The sequence below is a fragment of the Acomys minous genome (genome assembly GCF_964271855.1).
Source record: "Acomys minous genome assembly, chromosome: 16".
Taxonomy (NCBI): domain Eukaryota; kingdom Metazoa; phylum Chordata; class Mammalia; order Rodentia; family Muridae; genus Acomys; species Acomys minous.
This window is the reverse complement of record NC_140498.1, coordinates 39,462,422-39,479,511: the sequence shown is the minus strand read 5'-3', so window position 1 is coordinate 39,479,511 and position 17,090 is coordinate 39,462,422. Positions and strand designations below refer to the sequence as shown.

The 17,090-nt window shown below is 56.5% G+C and overlaps 2 protein-coding genes across 5 annotated transcripts; one reads left to right on the top strand and one right to left on the bottom strand.

Moving 5' to 3' along the window:
* The first annotated feature begins 6,812 nt into the window (after window positions 1-6,812).
* GNG13 (G protein subunit gamma 13) lies at window positions 6,813-8,765 on the top strand. 2 transcript variants are annotated; one of them, XM_084764178.1, is made up of 3 exons: window positions 6,813-6,953; window positions 8,344-8,475; window positions 8,604-8,765. In XM_084764178.1, exons 2-3 carry the CDS (start codon window positions 8,378-8,380, stop codon window positions 8,707-8,709), a joined length of 204 nt encoding a protein of 67 aa, XP_084620304.1. In that variant the 5' UTR covers window positions 6,813-6,953; window positions 8,344-8,377; the 3' UTR covers window positions 8,710-8,765. The 2 variants fall into 2 exon arrangements, with proteins under 2 accessions (XP_084620304.1, XP_084620305.1); XM_084764179.1 differs by lacking the exon at window positions 6,813-6,953 and adding an exon at window positions 7,090-7,246.
* Window positions 8,723-17,078, bottom strand: CHTF18 (chromosome transmission fidelity factor 18). 3 transcript variants are annotated; one of them, XM_084764169.1, is made up of 22 exons: window positions 16,861-17,078; window positions 16,543-16,725; window positions 16,314-16,482; window positions 15,974-16,142; window positions 15,368-15,460; window positions 15,229-15,281; window positions 14,970-15,108; window positions 14,120-14,329; window positions 13,535-13,632; window positions 13,260-13,383; window positions 13,018-13,166; window positions 12,812-12,905; window positions 12,386-12,484; window positions 12,182-12,312; window positions 11,770-11,917; window positions 10,744-10,968; window positions 10,497-10,646; window positions 10,269-10,399; window positions 9,539-9,683; window positions 9,322-9,453; window positions 9,043-9,100; window positions 8,723-8,961 (listed from the first exon to the last, which is right to left on the bottom strand). In XM_084764169.1, exons 1-22 carry the CDS (start codon window positions 16,949-16,951, stop codon window positions 8,825-8,827), a joined length of 2,928 nt encoding a protein of 975 aa, XP_084620295.1. In that variant the 5' UTR covers window positions 16,952-17,078; the 3' UTR covers window positions 8,723-8,824. The 3 variants fall into 3 exon arrangements, with proteins under 3 accessions (XP_084620295.1, XP_084620296.1, XP_084620297.1); XM_084764170.1 differs by having other exon boundaries at window positions 16,314-16,452; window positions 16,861-17,063; XM_084764171.1 differs by having other exon boundaries at window positions 16,314-16,452; window positions 16,543-16,722; window positions 16,861-17,063.
* Between the last annotated feature and the right edge of the window lie 12 nt (window positions 17,079-17,090).

Below are 17,090 nucleotides of genomic sequence, written 5' to 3'. Positions count from 1 at the left end.
AATAACCAGTATCCAGCTGGTCACTTCAAAGTCTCTCTTTGCATTAAACTACAGTTATTGGAGACCACTGTTTGCACCAAGGTCCAGCAGAGCTGAATCTCTCCTGATGAAGTTTCCTTGATACGGAGCTGCCTTTCAAGGAAACCAAGAGGGGGAGGGGCAAATGTGGTCCTGCCCTCGGTCTCTCCCCTGTTTCAAGCTCCAGGCCCCCAAAGACAGGGAGGGAATTGCTGTTCTGTGCCCACAGGGATGGACAGGCCACAGGCCACTTCTCCCAGCCATCCACAGCCCTGCCTTGTTTCCCAAGTGTTTCAGAGTCCTCAGGCTACAGACAACCTAGAACAATGCAAACGCCACAGACACAGCACCCATGAATTTGCTCAGTTTTGCTAACCAGCTTTAGACCTCCACCCGATACCCAACTCAAACATGACTGCCGAGGGCACCCCATTGCCCGGTTTCAAGATGGAGGGCCTTTGCCAGTCACTTCCTTTCTGGTTCTAGAGACACACTGATTCCCAAGAAGGAAGCAAACAGCGGTTTCCCTGGAAGTTGCCTGTCTTCTGTTTTGCGGGACATGCTTTGGCCTGCTTAGGCTGTGTGGTCCCACAGTGCCCTTCTGCTGGCTTCCTTCTGGCCTTTCGGAGAATGGGGACTGGGGAACCAAACCTGTGTTGATGCCGGGGGCCCAAGGGTGCATCCTCTGAGAGTGGTTAGAAGCTTCCCCGCCCAGGTTCGGCCAGTGGGCGTGGCATCCGCCTCTAGGGGCTCTAAGTTGGTCTGGCAGGGCATCACCAACACCCCCAAGCCCCACCCCCTGCCTATGCTTCATTGGCTGCTTTTCTCTGTAGCTCATACTCTTACGAATGTTCTTGTTTTCTCCGGAGAGCGTATTCGCTGCCCTAGCTAGCTGTGCAGCGCAAGAGTTTGCATGGCCGATAAGTAAGGCTGCCCCAAGTCCTAGGGCTCAGCATAGAAGAACACCCCAAACAAAATGAGCCACAGGCCACAGCACCTCTTGGGGTGGAAGACCCCACTAACATGGGTCCAGCACTGTGGCCCTTGACAGGGAGCCCTCCTGGATAGACTGTAGCCACCCAGGCAGGACAAGAAGTGAGGCAGCTCTGGGCTGCTCAGATATTGGCTATGGTGTGGGTGGCTAGACCTTTGGGTGTCTGAGTAGAGCAGCGTTTTCTAGACTTCATGCTCACCTTGAGAAGGACGCTGGTGCCTTTGTATGGTGCCTTTGTATAGGAGCACGTCCCATTCCTCCCTTAGTGTACCACATCTGATGACCTCAGCCTTCTATTAGAATCACACCGTTTACCATCCCATTTGGTTTTGTGCAGGGAGGAGCCGTGCATCAGGTCATGGGGAGGAATGTACACAGGTGAGCAACATAAAAGATGGCTCAGAGGTTAAGAGCACTGACTATTCTTCCAGAGGTCATTAGTTCAATCCCCAGCAACCACATGGTGGCTCACAACCATCTATAGTGTGATCTGATGCCCTCTTCTGGCCTGCAGGTGTACATGCAGGCAGTACACTGTATACATAATAATAAATAAATCCTTCTTTAAAAAGGGGGGTGGGGGGGGCTGGAGAGATGGCTTAGTGGTTAAGAACGCCGCCTGCTCTTCCAAAGTTCCTGAGTTCAATTCCCAGCAACCACATGGTGGCTCATAACCATCTGTAATGTGATATGGCGCCCTCTTCTGGCTTGCAGGAGTACATGCTACACAGAGAAACCCTGTCTCGAAAAACCAATAAATAAATAAATAAAATAAAATAAAATAAAAAGACACCCTCCCACTGGAGCAGAGCAGACACCCAGAAGCCATAGAAGACAGTGCACACAGATTTTGTCCTGAGAACACTCCTGGTGACAAACAAAGTGGACCTTAACATTTCAGCAGGAAGGGGACCGTTTGCTTCCAAGGCTGGGCTCCAGACTGCTGAGTTAGGTGTGGCCACGCATTGAGCAGCAGCAGGTGAGGCCCATGGCTGCAGCAGAGTGCTCTCATGCAGGCAACTGCTGAGGCTACTCAGGCACTGTCCTGGAGTACTGTCTCCACGGGCACCTCCATAAACAGTCCGGGTGGAAACAAGAATGACAGAGCAGTCAGCAGTGGGTCTCGCCTATCCACCCTCAACACAGGACGCTGGGTGGACCATTCCCACTCATGGCTCCACACATGACCTCGCCTCTGTATACCCTATCACGTCACAGCTCTAGCACTATCCTTATCTTTAGGGAGAGACCATGGCCACAGACCCTACCCTGGGTGTCAGGGGACATGCAAGACACAGACACCTTCTCCTCAAAACTGCACTGCCTTCAGCTGAGCAACACTGCCTGTTTTGGAAGCTTATCTGAGTCGATGTTTTTTGTTTTTGGAGACAGAGTTTCTCTGTGTAGCCTTGGCTTGGCTGTCCTTAACTCGCTTTTGTAGAGCAGGCTGGCCTCAAACTCACAGTGATCCCCCTGCCTCTGCCTCCCAAGTGCTGGGATTAAAGGCGTGTGCCACCACGCCCGGCTTGAATCGATGTTCTTGTTGGCCCAACTTGCAGGATTGTTAGCAGAGAGACACCCATGTCCTCAACAGGCCTTTCTCTGAAGCAGAATCCTCAGCTTACCGTAATAACCTGGTGCCCAGGACTCAGAGACCCACTTGCCTCTGCCTCCCGAGTGCTGGGATTGCAGGCGTGCATTTCCATGCCAGTTTGAGCTTTACATCTGTTTGGGGCTGGGACGGGGTGTGTTTGAGACAGGATTTCTCTGTACAGCACTGGCTGTCCTGCACTTGCTTTGTAGACCAGGCTGGCCAGAACAGCCAAGCTTTCTAAGATGCTTTAAAAAAAAAAAAAGTCTCTTAAGAGCTGTTTGTAGTCCAGAACTCAGAGAGAGAGAGAGAGAGAGGGAGGGAGGGAGGGAGAGAGAGAGAGAGAGAGAGAGAGAGAGAGAGAGAGAGAGAGAGAGAGAGAGAGAGAGAGAGAGAGAGAGAGAGAGGGCGCCTGGAGTGGGCTTTTAAAACTTCAAAGCACACTCCCAAAGACATACCTCCCATCTCTCCCAACAAGGCCACATCTACTCCAACAATTCCTCCTAATCCATTCCAAACAGTCCATCAGCTGGAGACTAAGCATGCACATGTGAGTCTATGAGGGCCATTCTCACTGAACAGCTACTACATCCATCTGACATTTAGGTGGGTGCTGAGGACCCGTACTTACATCCTCACACGTGCATAGTAACAGTTTTAATCACTGAGCCATCTAACCAGCGTGACATTGCTTCCTACAGTTGTCTAGACTATTTTTGAAAACTACCTCCAAGCTTTTTTTTTTTTTAATATTTTATTTTTGAAGACTCATTTATGTATATGGTGTTTTGCCTGCATGTACACCTGCAGGCCAGAAGAGGGCACCAGATCTCATTATAGATGGTTGTGCGCCACCGTGTGGTGGTTTCTGGGAATTGAACTCTGGACCTTCCTCTGAGCCATCTCTCCAGCCCGCTTCCAAGCTTTCTAAAATGCTTTCTGTTGTTGTTGTTTGGGTTTGTTTGCTTGTTTGTTTGTTCTTTAAGTCTGTTAAGAGCTGTTTAAGATGAAACAATATTTTCCCAATCCGTATGTTGGCTTCTCTGGCCTACAGGGACAGGGACAAATTCAACATATAGTCACCCTGTCCCACCCCCAAGGCTGAAAGACTGGCTCAGCGTCTGTCACCATGTCCCCACCCCCAAAAAAAGGGCTTCACTGACCCTGATGGTCTGCAGGGTCGCAGGTCACACGCTCAGCCCTCTTAGCCTCAATTACTGGTGTGTGGAGAAAGGCCAACTTAAGTTCTTTCTCCTCGGCTTGAGCCCAGCCCTAACCTTTGTATTTTTATTTCTGAGAGAATCTGCAAGCTGGGGTTCAAGGCCGTCCTCCACACGGGGCTTCTGAAATGCTTCCCTTCATCCCCGGTCCGCCACAACCACTTAAGGATGCATACAGTGGTTGGCTCAGCCCTGGCTACCTCAGCGTCACCACAATGGGCTCCAGGCATGGTGGGGGTCAGAGCAAGTCTCTGCTCCTATTAGGAGCTCTCTAGCCCGGAGACGCCATTTCTAGGCCAGCGGAAGGAATCCCGTGTGTGCTCACCCAACGGCCCAGTTAATGCCCTAATTTCATAAAGGAGCCCCAGGGATGGCTGCTCACACTTGTTGATTGGCAGGATCCTGCATGCTTTCCTGAATGTCATTCTTCCACCGGACTTTTTTGCGGGGGGGGGGGGGGGGTTGCTTTGTTTTTCCTTTGAGACAGAAAGTCTGGCTTAGAACTCACTATCCAAACCAGGATGCCGCAGACTCAGAGAGATCCTCCTGCCTTCCAAGTACGGGAAGTAAAGGTGCATGCTGCCACACCCAGCATCTTTCACTAAACATTTGTACCCTGGCACTACCCTGGCCTAACGTGAAGACCCCTCCAGGCTGCTTTCCACTAGAGAGGACTGGGATGGACATTTAAGAAGTTTTAAGTGCAGCCTGGGCAGGAGGGTGGGAACTAAGGAGTGACAGGGTCCCTGTTTCAGCCCGAACAGGGACTCACTGGTTCAGAAGAGATAGTGTCATTTTGGGTTTTATGATGAGTTCTTGGTTTTTGTTGTTGTTGTTGGTTTGTTTTTTTTTTCCTTCCCCAAGACAGGGCTTCTCTGTGTAGCCTTGGCTGTTCTGAACTTGTTTTGTAGACCAGGCTGGCCTTGAACTCACAGCGATCCACCTGCCTCTGCCTCCTGAGTGCTGGGATTAAAGACATGCACCACCACCAACTGGCTTTTGTTTTGTTTTGTTTTGTTTTGTTTTTTTGAGACTGGCTCTCACTGTAACTTTGGCTGACCTGGAACTCACTATGTAGACTAGCCTGGTCTAGAACTCACAGAGATCCACCTGCCTCTGCCTCCCAAGTGGATTAAAGGACCCACCACATCTGGCTAACAGATGATACCTTGTGGCCTCTCAATAGGGGTTGAAGACCTGACTACCTCTAGGACCTGTACTTGCTCCAGAACTCACTCCCTCATCCCCTAGGTGACTTCTCTGAGTCCACTAAAGTGCATAAAGCCAGTATCCAGAGCTTTGGGGCTGGGTTGGGAGGCACTAAGGCAGGTTGGGCCCACTGCCTACTGTCCTCGGCAACAGGAACTCCCCCCAAGACCCGGGACCCACATGAGGGTTCAGATTGCCCCTCTGGAGCCCAGTGATGAACACTACCCCATCCCAGTGAATGTAGGCATCCTGAGTCTTCTGGAGGTCGCCTTTGTCCTCTCGTAGCTCTCCCAGCTTTTCTCCTGCCACAGAGACCCCCATGGTAGCCTACGTGTTGGATGTGCACCCAGGTACAGGGGCACACGAAAGGCAAGGGAGGGAGGCGGGATAAGCACAGCTCCAGGAGATATGACTGCACTCCACCCTATCACAGAGAGTGACCATCTGCCCTGAGGCCTGGCACCATTAGCCTTAAGCTCTCCACCCCCAAAATCCATGATAAGTAATCTCTCTGCTCCCTAACATGCCCCAGTTCCAGAGGTGCCTCCTGATCCAGCCACATGTTGATGCACATAAAGGGCCAGGGACACATGGTGACCCCATTTCACTGATCACATGAACCTCAGGAAAGCCTGCTGCGAGATGGCTGGCCCTGAGAGTCCAAGGGACCTCATCGTCTGTCCCTTGATTCTGCTACCTGCAGAGTTCCAGGCCATGTCCTGGGCAGGCTGGGTAGTGGGGTCTCCTGAACTGCTTTGGTTTCTCTAACTCTGACCTATCATGTTGTCCAGGTAAGGGCAGACTAGCCAGCCTTCCAACAGAACTCCAGCCCACAGAGGCCCCAGAGCACTCAGCAAGGTCCTGGCCCTGCCTCCCAGGACGGCCTTGCCTTTGCAGAGCTCCAACCTGGTCGGCCCCTCCCCCAGAGGCTACTGTTGCTGCCTGGGGCCCCCAGCCCAGGTTGCAGCCTACAGCCTGCGTCATATGAAGGTCCCCAGAGCACGGCTCCCCTGAGACTGTGAGCTGTACCTATGACAAGAGTGGCACTGGGAAGTGGGCTAAAGAGGGAGGAGCAACCCCGGGAAGTTGAAGGCAGGGCTAGCCCACTGCAGGCCCTTTAGAGTCTCTGAGGAAGGGGGAGCTGGCCGATGGGAATAGAGCCCAAAGTCCTGTGGCTGAGGAAGTGCTCTTCCTCCCCAGAGGCTCTGAAGGCTACCCAGCGTCAGCTAAGAACTGGCCTACCCACCTCCCAAAGCATTCTGCTTAGCAAAACCCATTGTTGGATATGGCACGGGGGTCTCAAGTATGAACGGTCACTCATGTCCAGCTCTGGGCAGATTAAACGGTAGCTGTTCTGAGGTCTTTGCCTGGGAACGGGAAACGTAGCCGTGATGTGGAAGTCTGAGCCCGGGCCAGAAGAGGACTCCGCAGGACGTGTCCTAGCCTACCCTAAGTGGATGACACTGAAAGTCACCTGCACTCAGTGGGCTGCAAATACCACAGTGGACAAGTGTTCTGCCCCCTCCCCCTGTTCTCAGCTGGCTGATAGCATAGGAGGGCCCTGACCAGAGAAGCCTCATTGGTTGGGGCATACGTTACCCTTTCGGGGCCTGGTCCCAGTATCACAAGATTGTCGAAGAACCCAGCCAACAGGACTGCCAGCAATTCTAGCGGACCCAGGAAAGACTGGACTAGCCCTCACTGCTGCATGTCCCACCCCAGGGGAGACCTGCAGTGGCTGTAGGAGCAACCCAGGGAGCTAGCTCTTGGGGTCAGCCCAGCCCTGTTAAGGCGGTGCCAAGGCCCCAGGTGGCAAGAGTGGGCGGGGCACCTGCCTAGGCTCCCCTGGCTCGGACAGCCCAGCCTCACTCCACACATCTCTCAGCCCTTGTCATCTCTGCCTTTGCTGTCTCCTTCAAAAGTAAGTCCGATGAACAGACTGGGGGAATCAGACCTCAGGGCTCTAGGTTTTGATCAGGTGGGGCCCCAGGGCTAATTCTAACTCCTGGGACCAGGGCAACTGCTTTCGGGCCTCGGGGGCGGGGCGGCCGACAGATCGAGTCCAGCGGCGCAGGAGCCATCGCTGCGCGGCGGGGGCGCGTCTGTCCTGCGCCGTGCGCGCCGCCCGCAGTGCCCGTGTGCGCCGCCGTGCGCCTGGCCGGGGGCGTCTCAGGGTGCACCGGTGGCCGGGCTCCGGCGGCGGCAGCAGCACAGGTAGGGCCAGTGACGGGCCAAGCCCCCAGCCCAGGTGCTCCCGTTTGTGGAGGACCCGCAGCTGATCCTCCGCCCACGTGCGTGTGGGGCGCTGGAGAACCTGGCAGGGTGGGGCACTGTAACTTGGGGTCCCTGGGAAAGGTACTCTGCAGGCGGCCGGGTACACCCAGAGATACTAGCCTACCCAACCTCTCACCCGTTCCTTGCGAGCCCTCCTAGAACCTCTTTAGAATGGGCCGCTCTAAAGGGAGTACCAACGCCGGGTCCTAGACTCTCCCCAAGGCCGCCTCAACTGCAGTATCCCGGGATAGAGGATTTGCCCGGAAGCGCCTGGCGTTTGGGGCCAGACCCCTCTCAAGGTCGAGGAAGCTGTGATTGGCGGGAGAACCAGAGACTAGGTCTTCTGGAGTGCACCCAAATAGGAAGGCCCATTATGGTGTCACAACAGACAGTTCTCCCTACTCAGAGCAGTGACTTGTGACTGTGGAGGAAAACACTGGCCTCCAGAGGCTACCCACCTCCCAAGTCCTGGGTTTGCTGAAAGGCCTGTGTCCCCAGGCCTTCTGCACATACCCCCACCTATATGCAAACTGCAGCCAAATCCTCCCATCCCCTCTTTACCCATGCAAAACAAGCACCCAGGAGGGCCAGGCAGCACCCAGCAGCTCAGGGCCCTCACCCTACCCAGGATCTGAGTTAGGAGCGGACTGGAAGGAGGATGGGGGCTGCTTCAGATGCCCAGGAGTCCATCTTTTAGTCTCCCGAGGCAGGGATGAGCCTGTCCCCCAAACCCAGGGCTGGGCCTTGCCAGGCTCATTTTCCCAGCCAAGAAGGAAAAGTTTGCTCTATAGCTAATCAGCCCCACTGGGCAGAGAAGGCTCAGGGGCCCTCGTTAGTGGGTCCCTGTGGCACTGTCCAGGCCCAGGTCCCCAACATCATCACTGCAGAGCTCAGGAAGGGCCAATGGGTGGTACTGGCCAATGGGCGGTACTGGCCAATGGGCAGTGGTCTCCAGACAGATCTCCGTCTCTGTCCCAGGGCTGGGGGTTAGGGGTGGGGGTTGCAGACACCGCTGTTTTGCTTCTCCTGCCCACCAGCCTCAGGCTGGCTACCTCCGACGCCCCCGACGCCATGGAGGAGTGGGATGTGCCTCAGATGAAGAAGGAGGTGGAGAGCCTCAAGTACCAACTGGCCTTCAAGAGGGAGATGTCATCCAAGACCATCCCTGAGTGAGTGCCCTGTGGTATGTGCCGTGTGCCTGCCCCGCCACTGCCCCTAGTGTCAACCAGAACCTCACACCCAAGGTGGGCAGGTGCACTAGGAATGACCAACATTCACTGAAACTCCCCACTCACAGGCTGCTCAAGTGGATCGAGGATGGGATCCCCAAGGACCCTTTCCTGAACCCCGACCTGATGAAGAACAACCCTTGGGTGGAGAAGGCCAAGTGTACCATCCTATGAGCCTGACCCACACTCTGTGTAAGGTGTGACTTTATAAATAGACCTCTCCAGGTGTCCTTGCTTTTGTACATTCCCTGTGGGAATCAGTGTGATCTGATGTCCTGGGGCACAGGGGCTACAGCAGGTCCCTGATGTACAGGCTGCGCCGCACAGCATTGGAGACACCCTCGTTGAAGCGGAACCACACCTCACTCCTGCCCACTGCCACACCCATGCGCCACTCCTCTGTGCTCTTGTCGGGGGCCTCGGCCTCTGCAGGGAGCAAACGGTTGCACCTCAGCAGACCCAGCCCATGTTTCCATCCCCTCCCTTCCTTCTGCGACCCATACGCACCTCTGCTTGGGACTGCCACTCTCCTGATGACCACACGTCCAAAGAAGTCCCTCTCAGGCTAGCAGAGAAGAGGGGCTATCAGATGGGTAGGTGGACAAGTGGGCACACCTAGGCCTTTCCCATGGGAGAGGAGACTCCAGGGCCGCTGAGCAAGGCCTGCGACTAGGAGCACTTCTCCTAACCCACTGCCCGCTCTCTGGGAGCAACAGGTGGCTCCTTGGGACTAGGAGCAAGCCCCACCCTCCGCTTACCATTGTGGCCCAGCTCTACCCCCCACACCTGCTCCTGCACGGCCGCTCTCTTCACGATGTGTTCCAGCCGCTGCTCGTGGTTACGTGGAGCAGGTTGCTTGGCCCCTTTATCCCCACTGTCCGTCCGCAGACTTGCAGGCCCTGAGGGACCCTGGTCCACCTGAAGGGAAGTGTGATGGGAGGTGGCTGCTCAAGGCCAAACCTCTGATAGTGTATGCTGTCTCAGCGCCAGGGAGCAGGCTTACCTGGGGGCCACCTCCCGACCAGGCCAGAGCCTCTGCCCGCCGCATCTTCTCCATTTCAATCTCCCGGGCAATAAGCTGCTTAGCCTGGTAGGTGAGAGGCTTGCGGGCAGGCAGCTCAGGGAAGCGGCAGACCTCTTCCACATTCCTGCCCAGGTTGGGTGAGGCAAGATAGCAGGGTACCAGTCAGCAGAGCCAGGGTCTTCCTGTTGCACCAACCCCACATACCAAGCTCAAGAGCTGGGGTGTGGGGTCGGCAGGACCAGGGGCTGCCTGTTACACCAACCCACACACCAAGTTCAAGACCTCGGGTGTAGGGTGAGGTCCTGGCACTGCCTCATCCTAACACCATGGCAGCTAGGGACTGACTGCTTTGAGCTTTAGTTCCCTCAACTGTATGTGGAGATGACAAGGGACATGCATAGGGCTGCAGGAGGAAATAAGGACAGGCAGGGACACTGGGGTCCTCACTGAGACTGCAGGGTAACAGGGTTGCTGCTGCTGTGCCTCAAGGTCTCTGGAACCCCAGGAGCTGCAGATACACAGACTACTCTGGGATGGACAGAGGTTACACGAACCCCACACTGAAACTTGGATCTCAGAACTGTGTCTGACCTTGGGCATCTGTGCTAGGTCTAAACTGCAACCAAAAAAACCCCTTGCACACCTCACCAGGACCACTCTGGCTTTGGCACCCACACTGTAGGTGTCCCAGGCACAGGGGGCAACTCACGGCTCCAGCCTGTAGAAGTACTGCCCATCAGGCGTGCGCTCCTGGTGGTAGGTGAGACTGTATGCAAGCATGGTACCCACAAGGCTGGACAGCTGCTGCTTCTCACGGGCACTGTACAGCTGTGTGCTCACCTAGGGTCAAGCGGGCACAGGTGAGGCAACTGAGCAGTGAACGGCGGGAGCCATCTCAGCCACAGACTCCAGCCTTTCCTCCGTATCTGACACTCACAGGGCGCAGCTTGGGTGCGAGGACGTCCAGGAGCAGGCAGAGGGTCTCCAGGACGAGGGCCTGAGGTGTGGCCCGGCTCCGGGTAACCGGTGCCATGCCTGACACCAGCGTCTGGATCTGGTTCCTTGTCTGGCTCAGCCGGGTCTGGGCCTAGGACAGAAAGTGAGGCAGTGACAGCTGAGGAGGACCCCACCCCTACCCCACCCCTGGGGCCAAACCCTCAGCACAAATGCGGCAGATGACACACCTCCTGCTGGCTGCTGGGGAAAGCGATGCGTGGCACGTGGCTGGAGGCGAAGAGCACGTGGAAGGCCGCAGGCAGGAAGGGCAGGTAGCGCAGCAGCTGGAAGCACTGGCCATGGTGGGCAGCCTGCTCCAGCAGGTCATCGAAGGCCAGCCAGTCAAGGGCACAGCACACAGTGCCTAGGCTGGAGTCCCGAAGCCGAAGGCGTAGAAAGTTGTCAAACAGGCCCTAGGAGTGGTGAGCAGCCGTGAAGCCCTGCAGGACGGGGTAGGCCCTGAGCCCCTGACGCCCTCCTCTCCCCACTGCACGAGCACCAGCCTCGGGATCCTTTCTCTAGCTCCTGCTCTGCGGAGTCCAAGGTGTAGGGATCAACTGCTGATGCTAGGGAGGTATCCACTGGTCTAATGAAGACCGGAGACGGGGGGGGGGGGGGGGGGGGGGGAAGGGGGGGCCCACCCACTTGCCTCCCGGGGAACCCCACGGTCCAGTCCTCAGCCCTTTCCTCAGAGCTCAGGCCATGGTAGACCCAGGCTGGCCCGTGCGCAAGCCCAGCTCCCACTAGCCATACACTCAGCCCCTTCGAAATGCATATTTTCAGATTGTCAGTGGGTCCCCACTACTAATCCAAAGCTGCTTAGAGCTGGAGGCAGCTTAAGCCAGGCCTCTGGGAAGTAGGGGAGGCCATGTCATTTGCTCAAGTCCAGACCTCTCTCCCTGCCTGCTTTGCACCCCATGTGCACCCTCCATCTACAACCCAGTCTGAGCCCCAACATGTACTTCACAGAGGTCCCCAGTCACCATCCTTAGATGCCTGAGCTCCTTGCCTTCTGTCCCCTCCAACTTTACTCCTTCAGTTCCCATCCTGGGCGGAGTGTCCTTCCTGTGGCCCATCCTTAATCCCACCGTCCCCTCAGATGCCTGACACCCATCCATCCACACCCCTGACTTTGGACCCCACCCAGGGCATCTTCTGCTCACCACCTACTCGGTTTACTACCAGGGTCATGAGAGCTGAGGGGGCACAGGCACCTGGACAATCTTTTCATGCTCGCCTGCAGAGGTGGTCACACGCAGGATGTGGTAGAAGCGCTGGGAGGCCAGGGTCAGGGAGTCCGTGTCGCCATCACTGAGCAGGAGGGCATGGGCTGGTAGGCTCAGGTCCTGGCCCACGAGTCGCCTGCAAGCAGAGGAAGGTCAGGGAGGGTCACAGATTGAGGAGGCTCTAGGCAACTCCTCTTGGGGCACTAACTGGGCTCCCAACCCAACCTGATCCCTACCCACGGGACACAAGTGACACCAAACAGCTGTCCTGGAGCCCTAGCAGTCTCGGGTGGTGTCTCACAGCTCCAGACAACAAAAGCATCTAGACCAAGGCTGGCCCACCCATGCCACCTGGACCACCCATGCCACCTGGACCACCTATGCCACCTGGCCCACCTACCTTTGAGCCCTGGGCAACTGGAAGACCTCTTGCCACACAGAAAACAGACCCTTGCGCTGGTCCTTCAAGCCAACATGAGTGGTCCGCACATCCCTCACACTCAGCTCCCGTCGGCCCCTCCCATACAGAAACTGGACAAAGGGTAGAGTAAGCAGCGGCCATCTTGACCCACCCCGCCCCGCCCCACCCAAGCCGCCCGCCCACCTGTAGGGTGTTGATGCAGGCCCGGATGTCATTGTCAGTCTTCTCGCAGAGGGCAGCCAGTGCACCTGGGTCGGACCGCATGCCATGTTGCAGGGAAATCTAGAGGCGGGGTGAACACCAGAGTGTCTGCCACTGCTGGGAGGACCCATGCCCAATCTAACACATCCTCAGAGCCAGCCCTGTGGCCACAGCCTGGTTCCCCGGACGCAGGTAACCAGCCCTGTGCTGGGGACAGCCAGAGAGCGCAGTGCAGTTCCTACGACAGGCCTGTACTGTAACCTGACAGCACAACACAAGAGGAGTTGATCCCACAGCCAATGAGTGACCAACTTCCCAGGGTGCTCAGAGGGAGGGAATGTGGTAAGGCAGGTCAGGGTAGAGGATGCATCTCCCACTGGAAGCTGACCCCCTCCCTGCCCTGCTGACCTCCTGGAGCCGCTGCACCAGCCTGGAGGGCAGAGTTGGCGGAACATGGAGCAGGAAAGCCTGCTGCTTCAGCTGCCTCAGGGAAGGTGTAAACCTGCAAGAAGGGAACTGCGGTGGGCACACAGGGCCAGGCGCGGGGGCCAGGAGCAGGGGCCAGGCCAAGGGACCCTGCTGCTGAGGAATGCCCGTCCCACCACCGCACTCACTGGTCATTGCAGATGCAGATGATGGGCCTGGTTAGGAGGCCCCCCTCAGCCCTGCGCCGCCGACCCCCTGCAGGGTTGGCCACGCCTCCTGGCTCAGCCTCCTGTGGACCCTTGCGATTCAAGATACTCAAGAGAACGTTGATGGCCGCCTTCAGGGAGGCACAGAAGAGGTCAGTGAGCCAAAGCCCCAGTGCACCCAACCTGCTTGCCCGCCCACCCACTTAGGCAGCAGGGAGGCCCACCGTGGGAGCTCCGTCGATTTCATCAATAACCAGGCAGTTGGGCCTGCCACCTGCACCCAGCACTGACTCCATTTGCGTAGCTGCTTCAATGCGTGTACGGAAGGCCTCGGGACTACGGTCATCACTGAAACAGCAAGGCCACTCAGTAAGCCCTGAAGTCCCAACGCCAGCCGACATATCAGGACCCTAGCTCTACCCACCAGGCAGGGTTTTGGTCCTGCACCACAGGCTCAACCTCACAGAAGCCCCAGACAAGGGTCGTCTTCTTCACTCACCTCGCATTCATCTCTACCACGCAATACCCTGCATGCCGTGCAACCACGTGTGCCAGCGTGGTCTTGCCTAGTCCCGGAGGGCCACACAGCAGCGCCACCTACAGCCAAAGGGAAGCATAGACCACTGATCCCTTAGCCTCCAGGGAGCCCTTGGCCAGCAGCCAGGGACTAGAAACAAGGTTGGTCCCTGCTTCCCTACACTGCAGCCATCAAAGGAGAACACCCAGAGTTAACTGAGAGTGAGAGGAAGCAAGTTATGTGGGGACTTGACAGGAATACAAGCCCCGCCCCATGGGCCCAAGCCCCTCCCCTACTGCCCATCATCCCGTTGGTGAGGTGCAGAGCCTTCAAGGAGTACTGGCTTTACCTAAACCCTTGGGAGAATAGATTTAACCTCAAATTCACAACACTGGCATTTGATGCCAACCCTGATGCCATTGTACCCACAGGCTCTAGAAGAATTAAGCCTTATGCCCTCCCCCCACCCACACGAAGACGATTATGACAGCACTGGCTACCCAGAGGGCAAAGCCCCAAGCTCTGACATATTCACACACATGTTCGCCAGGCCCAGGTGGGGTTTACCTTCTGCCGAGGCCTCCGGCTCGGGTCCAGCTCAGCTTCCAGCATCTCCTCTAGGACCTGCTCATGGCTTTTCCACTTGCCAGGGGCAGTGGCCTCCTTCCCAGCCCGGGCTGTCTCTACGTTGGCCCGGGTCTTCCGGGCAGGCCTCTCATGGCCAAATACCACCAGGTCCCATAGCTTCAGCCACTTGAGGAGGCAGCGGTTGGTGAACTGTTAAGAGGAAAACCTAAGGGAAGGGCCCCGGCCAAGCCCACATTTTCAACAGACAGGGACACTGAGCAGCTCAGAAGGAAGGGGCAGGCCCTGGCTATCAACAGTTTCGCTGAGGCCTCCAACCTCTGAGACCCTGTGCTCACCCCAGGACAACCTGTCTCCAATTGATGGGGGTGAGAGGGCAGGCTAGGACAATGGTTCTCAACCTGTGGGTCACAACCCCCTTGGAGACCAAATGGTCCTTTCACAGGGGCCACCTAAGACCATCAGAAAACACGGACTTTATATTACAATTCATTTCAGTGGCAAAACTACAATACTGAAGTATTAATAAAAGTAATTTTATGGTTGGGGGCCACCACAACATGAGGAACTGTACTAATGGGTCGCAGGATTACGAAGGTTGAGAACCACTGTGCTAATACATCCAGACCTGTTAACAAAAGCCCACAGCAGGTCACAGTCGACTAGCAGTAAACCAGTTCTGTGCTGACTAACTCAGTTTCCCCATTTTCCACTCAAGAGTCCCCACATCATCCTTAGCACCCAGTGGCCCAGCAACACAACCATCAAATGGGTCCTGGCCCTTTCCTCTTGCTAAGAAGGCAAGCCTTCTTGAGTGAGAACAAGAGCTCACGTCATCGCTGAGCAGCTCCGTGTAGTGCTGGGGTGCAAACTCGTCCACCCAGAGGTGGTGCTGAGCAGCGTCCTGGCCAGGGGCTGGCTCCTCCTCAGCGGTCCCCTCAAGCAGAACCTCCTCCCTTTCAGACCTGAGGCTGAAGAGAATCAAGTCCTGATTTACCACACAGGGTCACAGTGACCATGCCCACCGTATATGCCAGAAGCTCAGTCCAAAAACCAACAGGGCTTCCTGGGGTGGGAAGTGGGCACGTCACCTATGCAGAGTGTCTGAGAGCTGTTGGGCCTCCTCAAGCAATTGCTGCCGTCGCTACAGAAACAGGATAGGCTGAAGTCAAGACAAGCCCAGCCAGCACCCAATTCAACAGACACACCTCCCTATTCCACCTAACTCACCTTGCTGTCAACCTGTTCCTTCAGGGAGGTGAAGGGGACACCCAGCAGGTCCAGCTGGCCACGGCCTCGCCACTGGACATCCAGGAGAGGGTTCTGGGAGAGACAGATGCAACCTTGCTTCCCGACAGACACTAGGAGCCAGGTCTCAGTCTGGCTGGCATGCAGCCCCGCCTTCACCCTGCCCACCCCACCTCAGTGATGGATGGTTAGCTCTGTGAACCCTCCCAGGTCATGGGGGCACCCACAATGCCCTACCCCAATAAAGCTGACAGAGAGAGAGAGAGAGAGAGAGAGAGAGAGAGAGAGAGAGATGAAGCCTTGCCTCATCGGAGAGGCGATGCCTCACTCAGACAGGCTAGGTCCCAGGATGGTCAACTTTAGGGTGGCAGAAAAAAAAAAGAGCAGAAAGCTAGCTGCTGGGGGACAGGGTGGCACTCTAAGACCACATACCTCCACAAAGGGGCACTGCTATTCCCCAACATTGGACTACCTGGGTGTGCCTATCTATAGCAATTCTGACAGGTGAAACTGGCCTCGGAACCTGAGAGCCTATTGGTGACATAAAGGAACCAACGCTATGGCTAGCCCCATGCTGTGGTCACACACCTGCACTCCAGTGCCTGTGAGGTCAGCTCGGAGTACCAAAAATGCCCGCTCTCCATACGTGGATGTCACATTGATATAATCCTCTAAGGCAGGGGGCCGTCTCAGGACAGGATTGCGTGGACTTGGCAAAGCCTGCATGATGCCTTTGTCAGTACTAACATCTGAGGGCCTAGGAGGGACAGGCATCTCCAGTCACTCACAATGGGGTGCCTGGACCCACACCCTACCCTCCCGCAAGCCTGCACTCCCTGAGCCTCATCCAGAGACAGGCAGCTTTCCGAGGTAGAATTACATGCCCTCAAAACAAAACAAAACAAAACAAAACCACCCAGCAACCCACATCTCATCAGGGAAAACCTCAGGACTGGGTGGAGGCGTGATGTCCCCTGGAGGGGAATCAGGGTACAGGAGCTCCTCCGCATCTGGCTCAAAGTTCAGCCTCTTCACCACCTCCAGCCTAGGCCGTTTAACCATGGGGCCTGCGGAGGCAGAGGCAAAGATGGCAGAGACTAGAAAGCCGGTCCTTAGCATGCCCCGACCTTAAGTGCCCTGTACCCAATCTGACATACTGGAGGACGCTGGCTGGTCCCTACGAACATTCTTTCTGGTATTGCGGCTGTCATTTCCTGGCGACCCTGTAGGGCAGGGGCGCGGGACAGTGTCCCCACCAGCGATGGCCTCTTCGAAAGTCAGCGTGGGGCGGTTCGCTGGAGTCTGTAGGGACCCAGAGGGCGCCAGATCCCGCGTCCCTGCTGAGACAGAGGTTCACAGCAGCCGTACATCACAAGACGCGAACCCCCAGCCTCTGCCTCTCCCATCCGCACAAGCTCTCCACCACTGAAGCAGGATGCAGCAAGCCCTGGCCGCGACCCAGGACCCGCGCCCACCTTCCAGCTCCGCCAGCACTTCGAGCTCTGCCGCGAACTGGTTGTGGAAGTCATCCTCCACACCGTGCAGATGTTCCTCGTAGTCTTCCATGGCCCCCAATGCAGCTAGACTACAGCTCCCACAGCTAAGTCGCCCTCGGAACTTCCCGCGCCGCTACCGATACGCGCCTCCCCTCCCCGTGAGCCTCCGGAACGGCCAATCAGCAGCCGGCGTTCCCAGAGGCGCCCGC

Bases quoted from the DNA above. Each gene is read 5' to 3' on its own strand.
- GNG13 (XM_084764178.1), top strand. From the start codon at position 8,378: ATGGAGGAGTGGGATGTGCCTCAGATGAAGAAGGAGGTGGAGAGCCTC. The intron at 8,476-8,603 runs GTGAGTGCCCTG...CCCCACTCACAG, and splicing joins TCATCCAAGACCATCCCTGA to GCTGCTCAAGTGGATCGAGG.
- CHTF18 (XM_084764169.1), bottom strand. From the start codon at position 16,951: ATGGAAGACTACGAGGAACATCTGCACGGTGTGGAGGATGACTTCCAC. The intron at 14,330-14,969 runs GTGAGCTCTTGT...TCCTCTTAACAG, and splicing joins CGGAGCTGCTCAGCGATGAC to TTCACCAACCGCTGCCTCCT. The intron at 9,454-9,538 runs GTAAGCCTGCTC...ACTTCCCTTCAG, and splicing joins GGTCGGGAGGTGGCCCCCAG to GTGGACCAGGGTCCCTCAGG.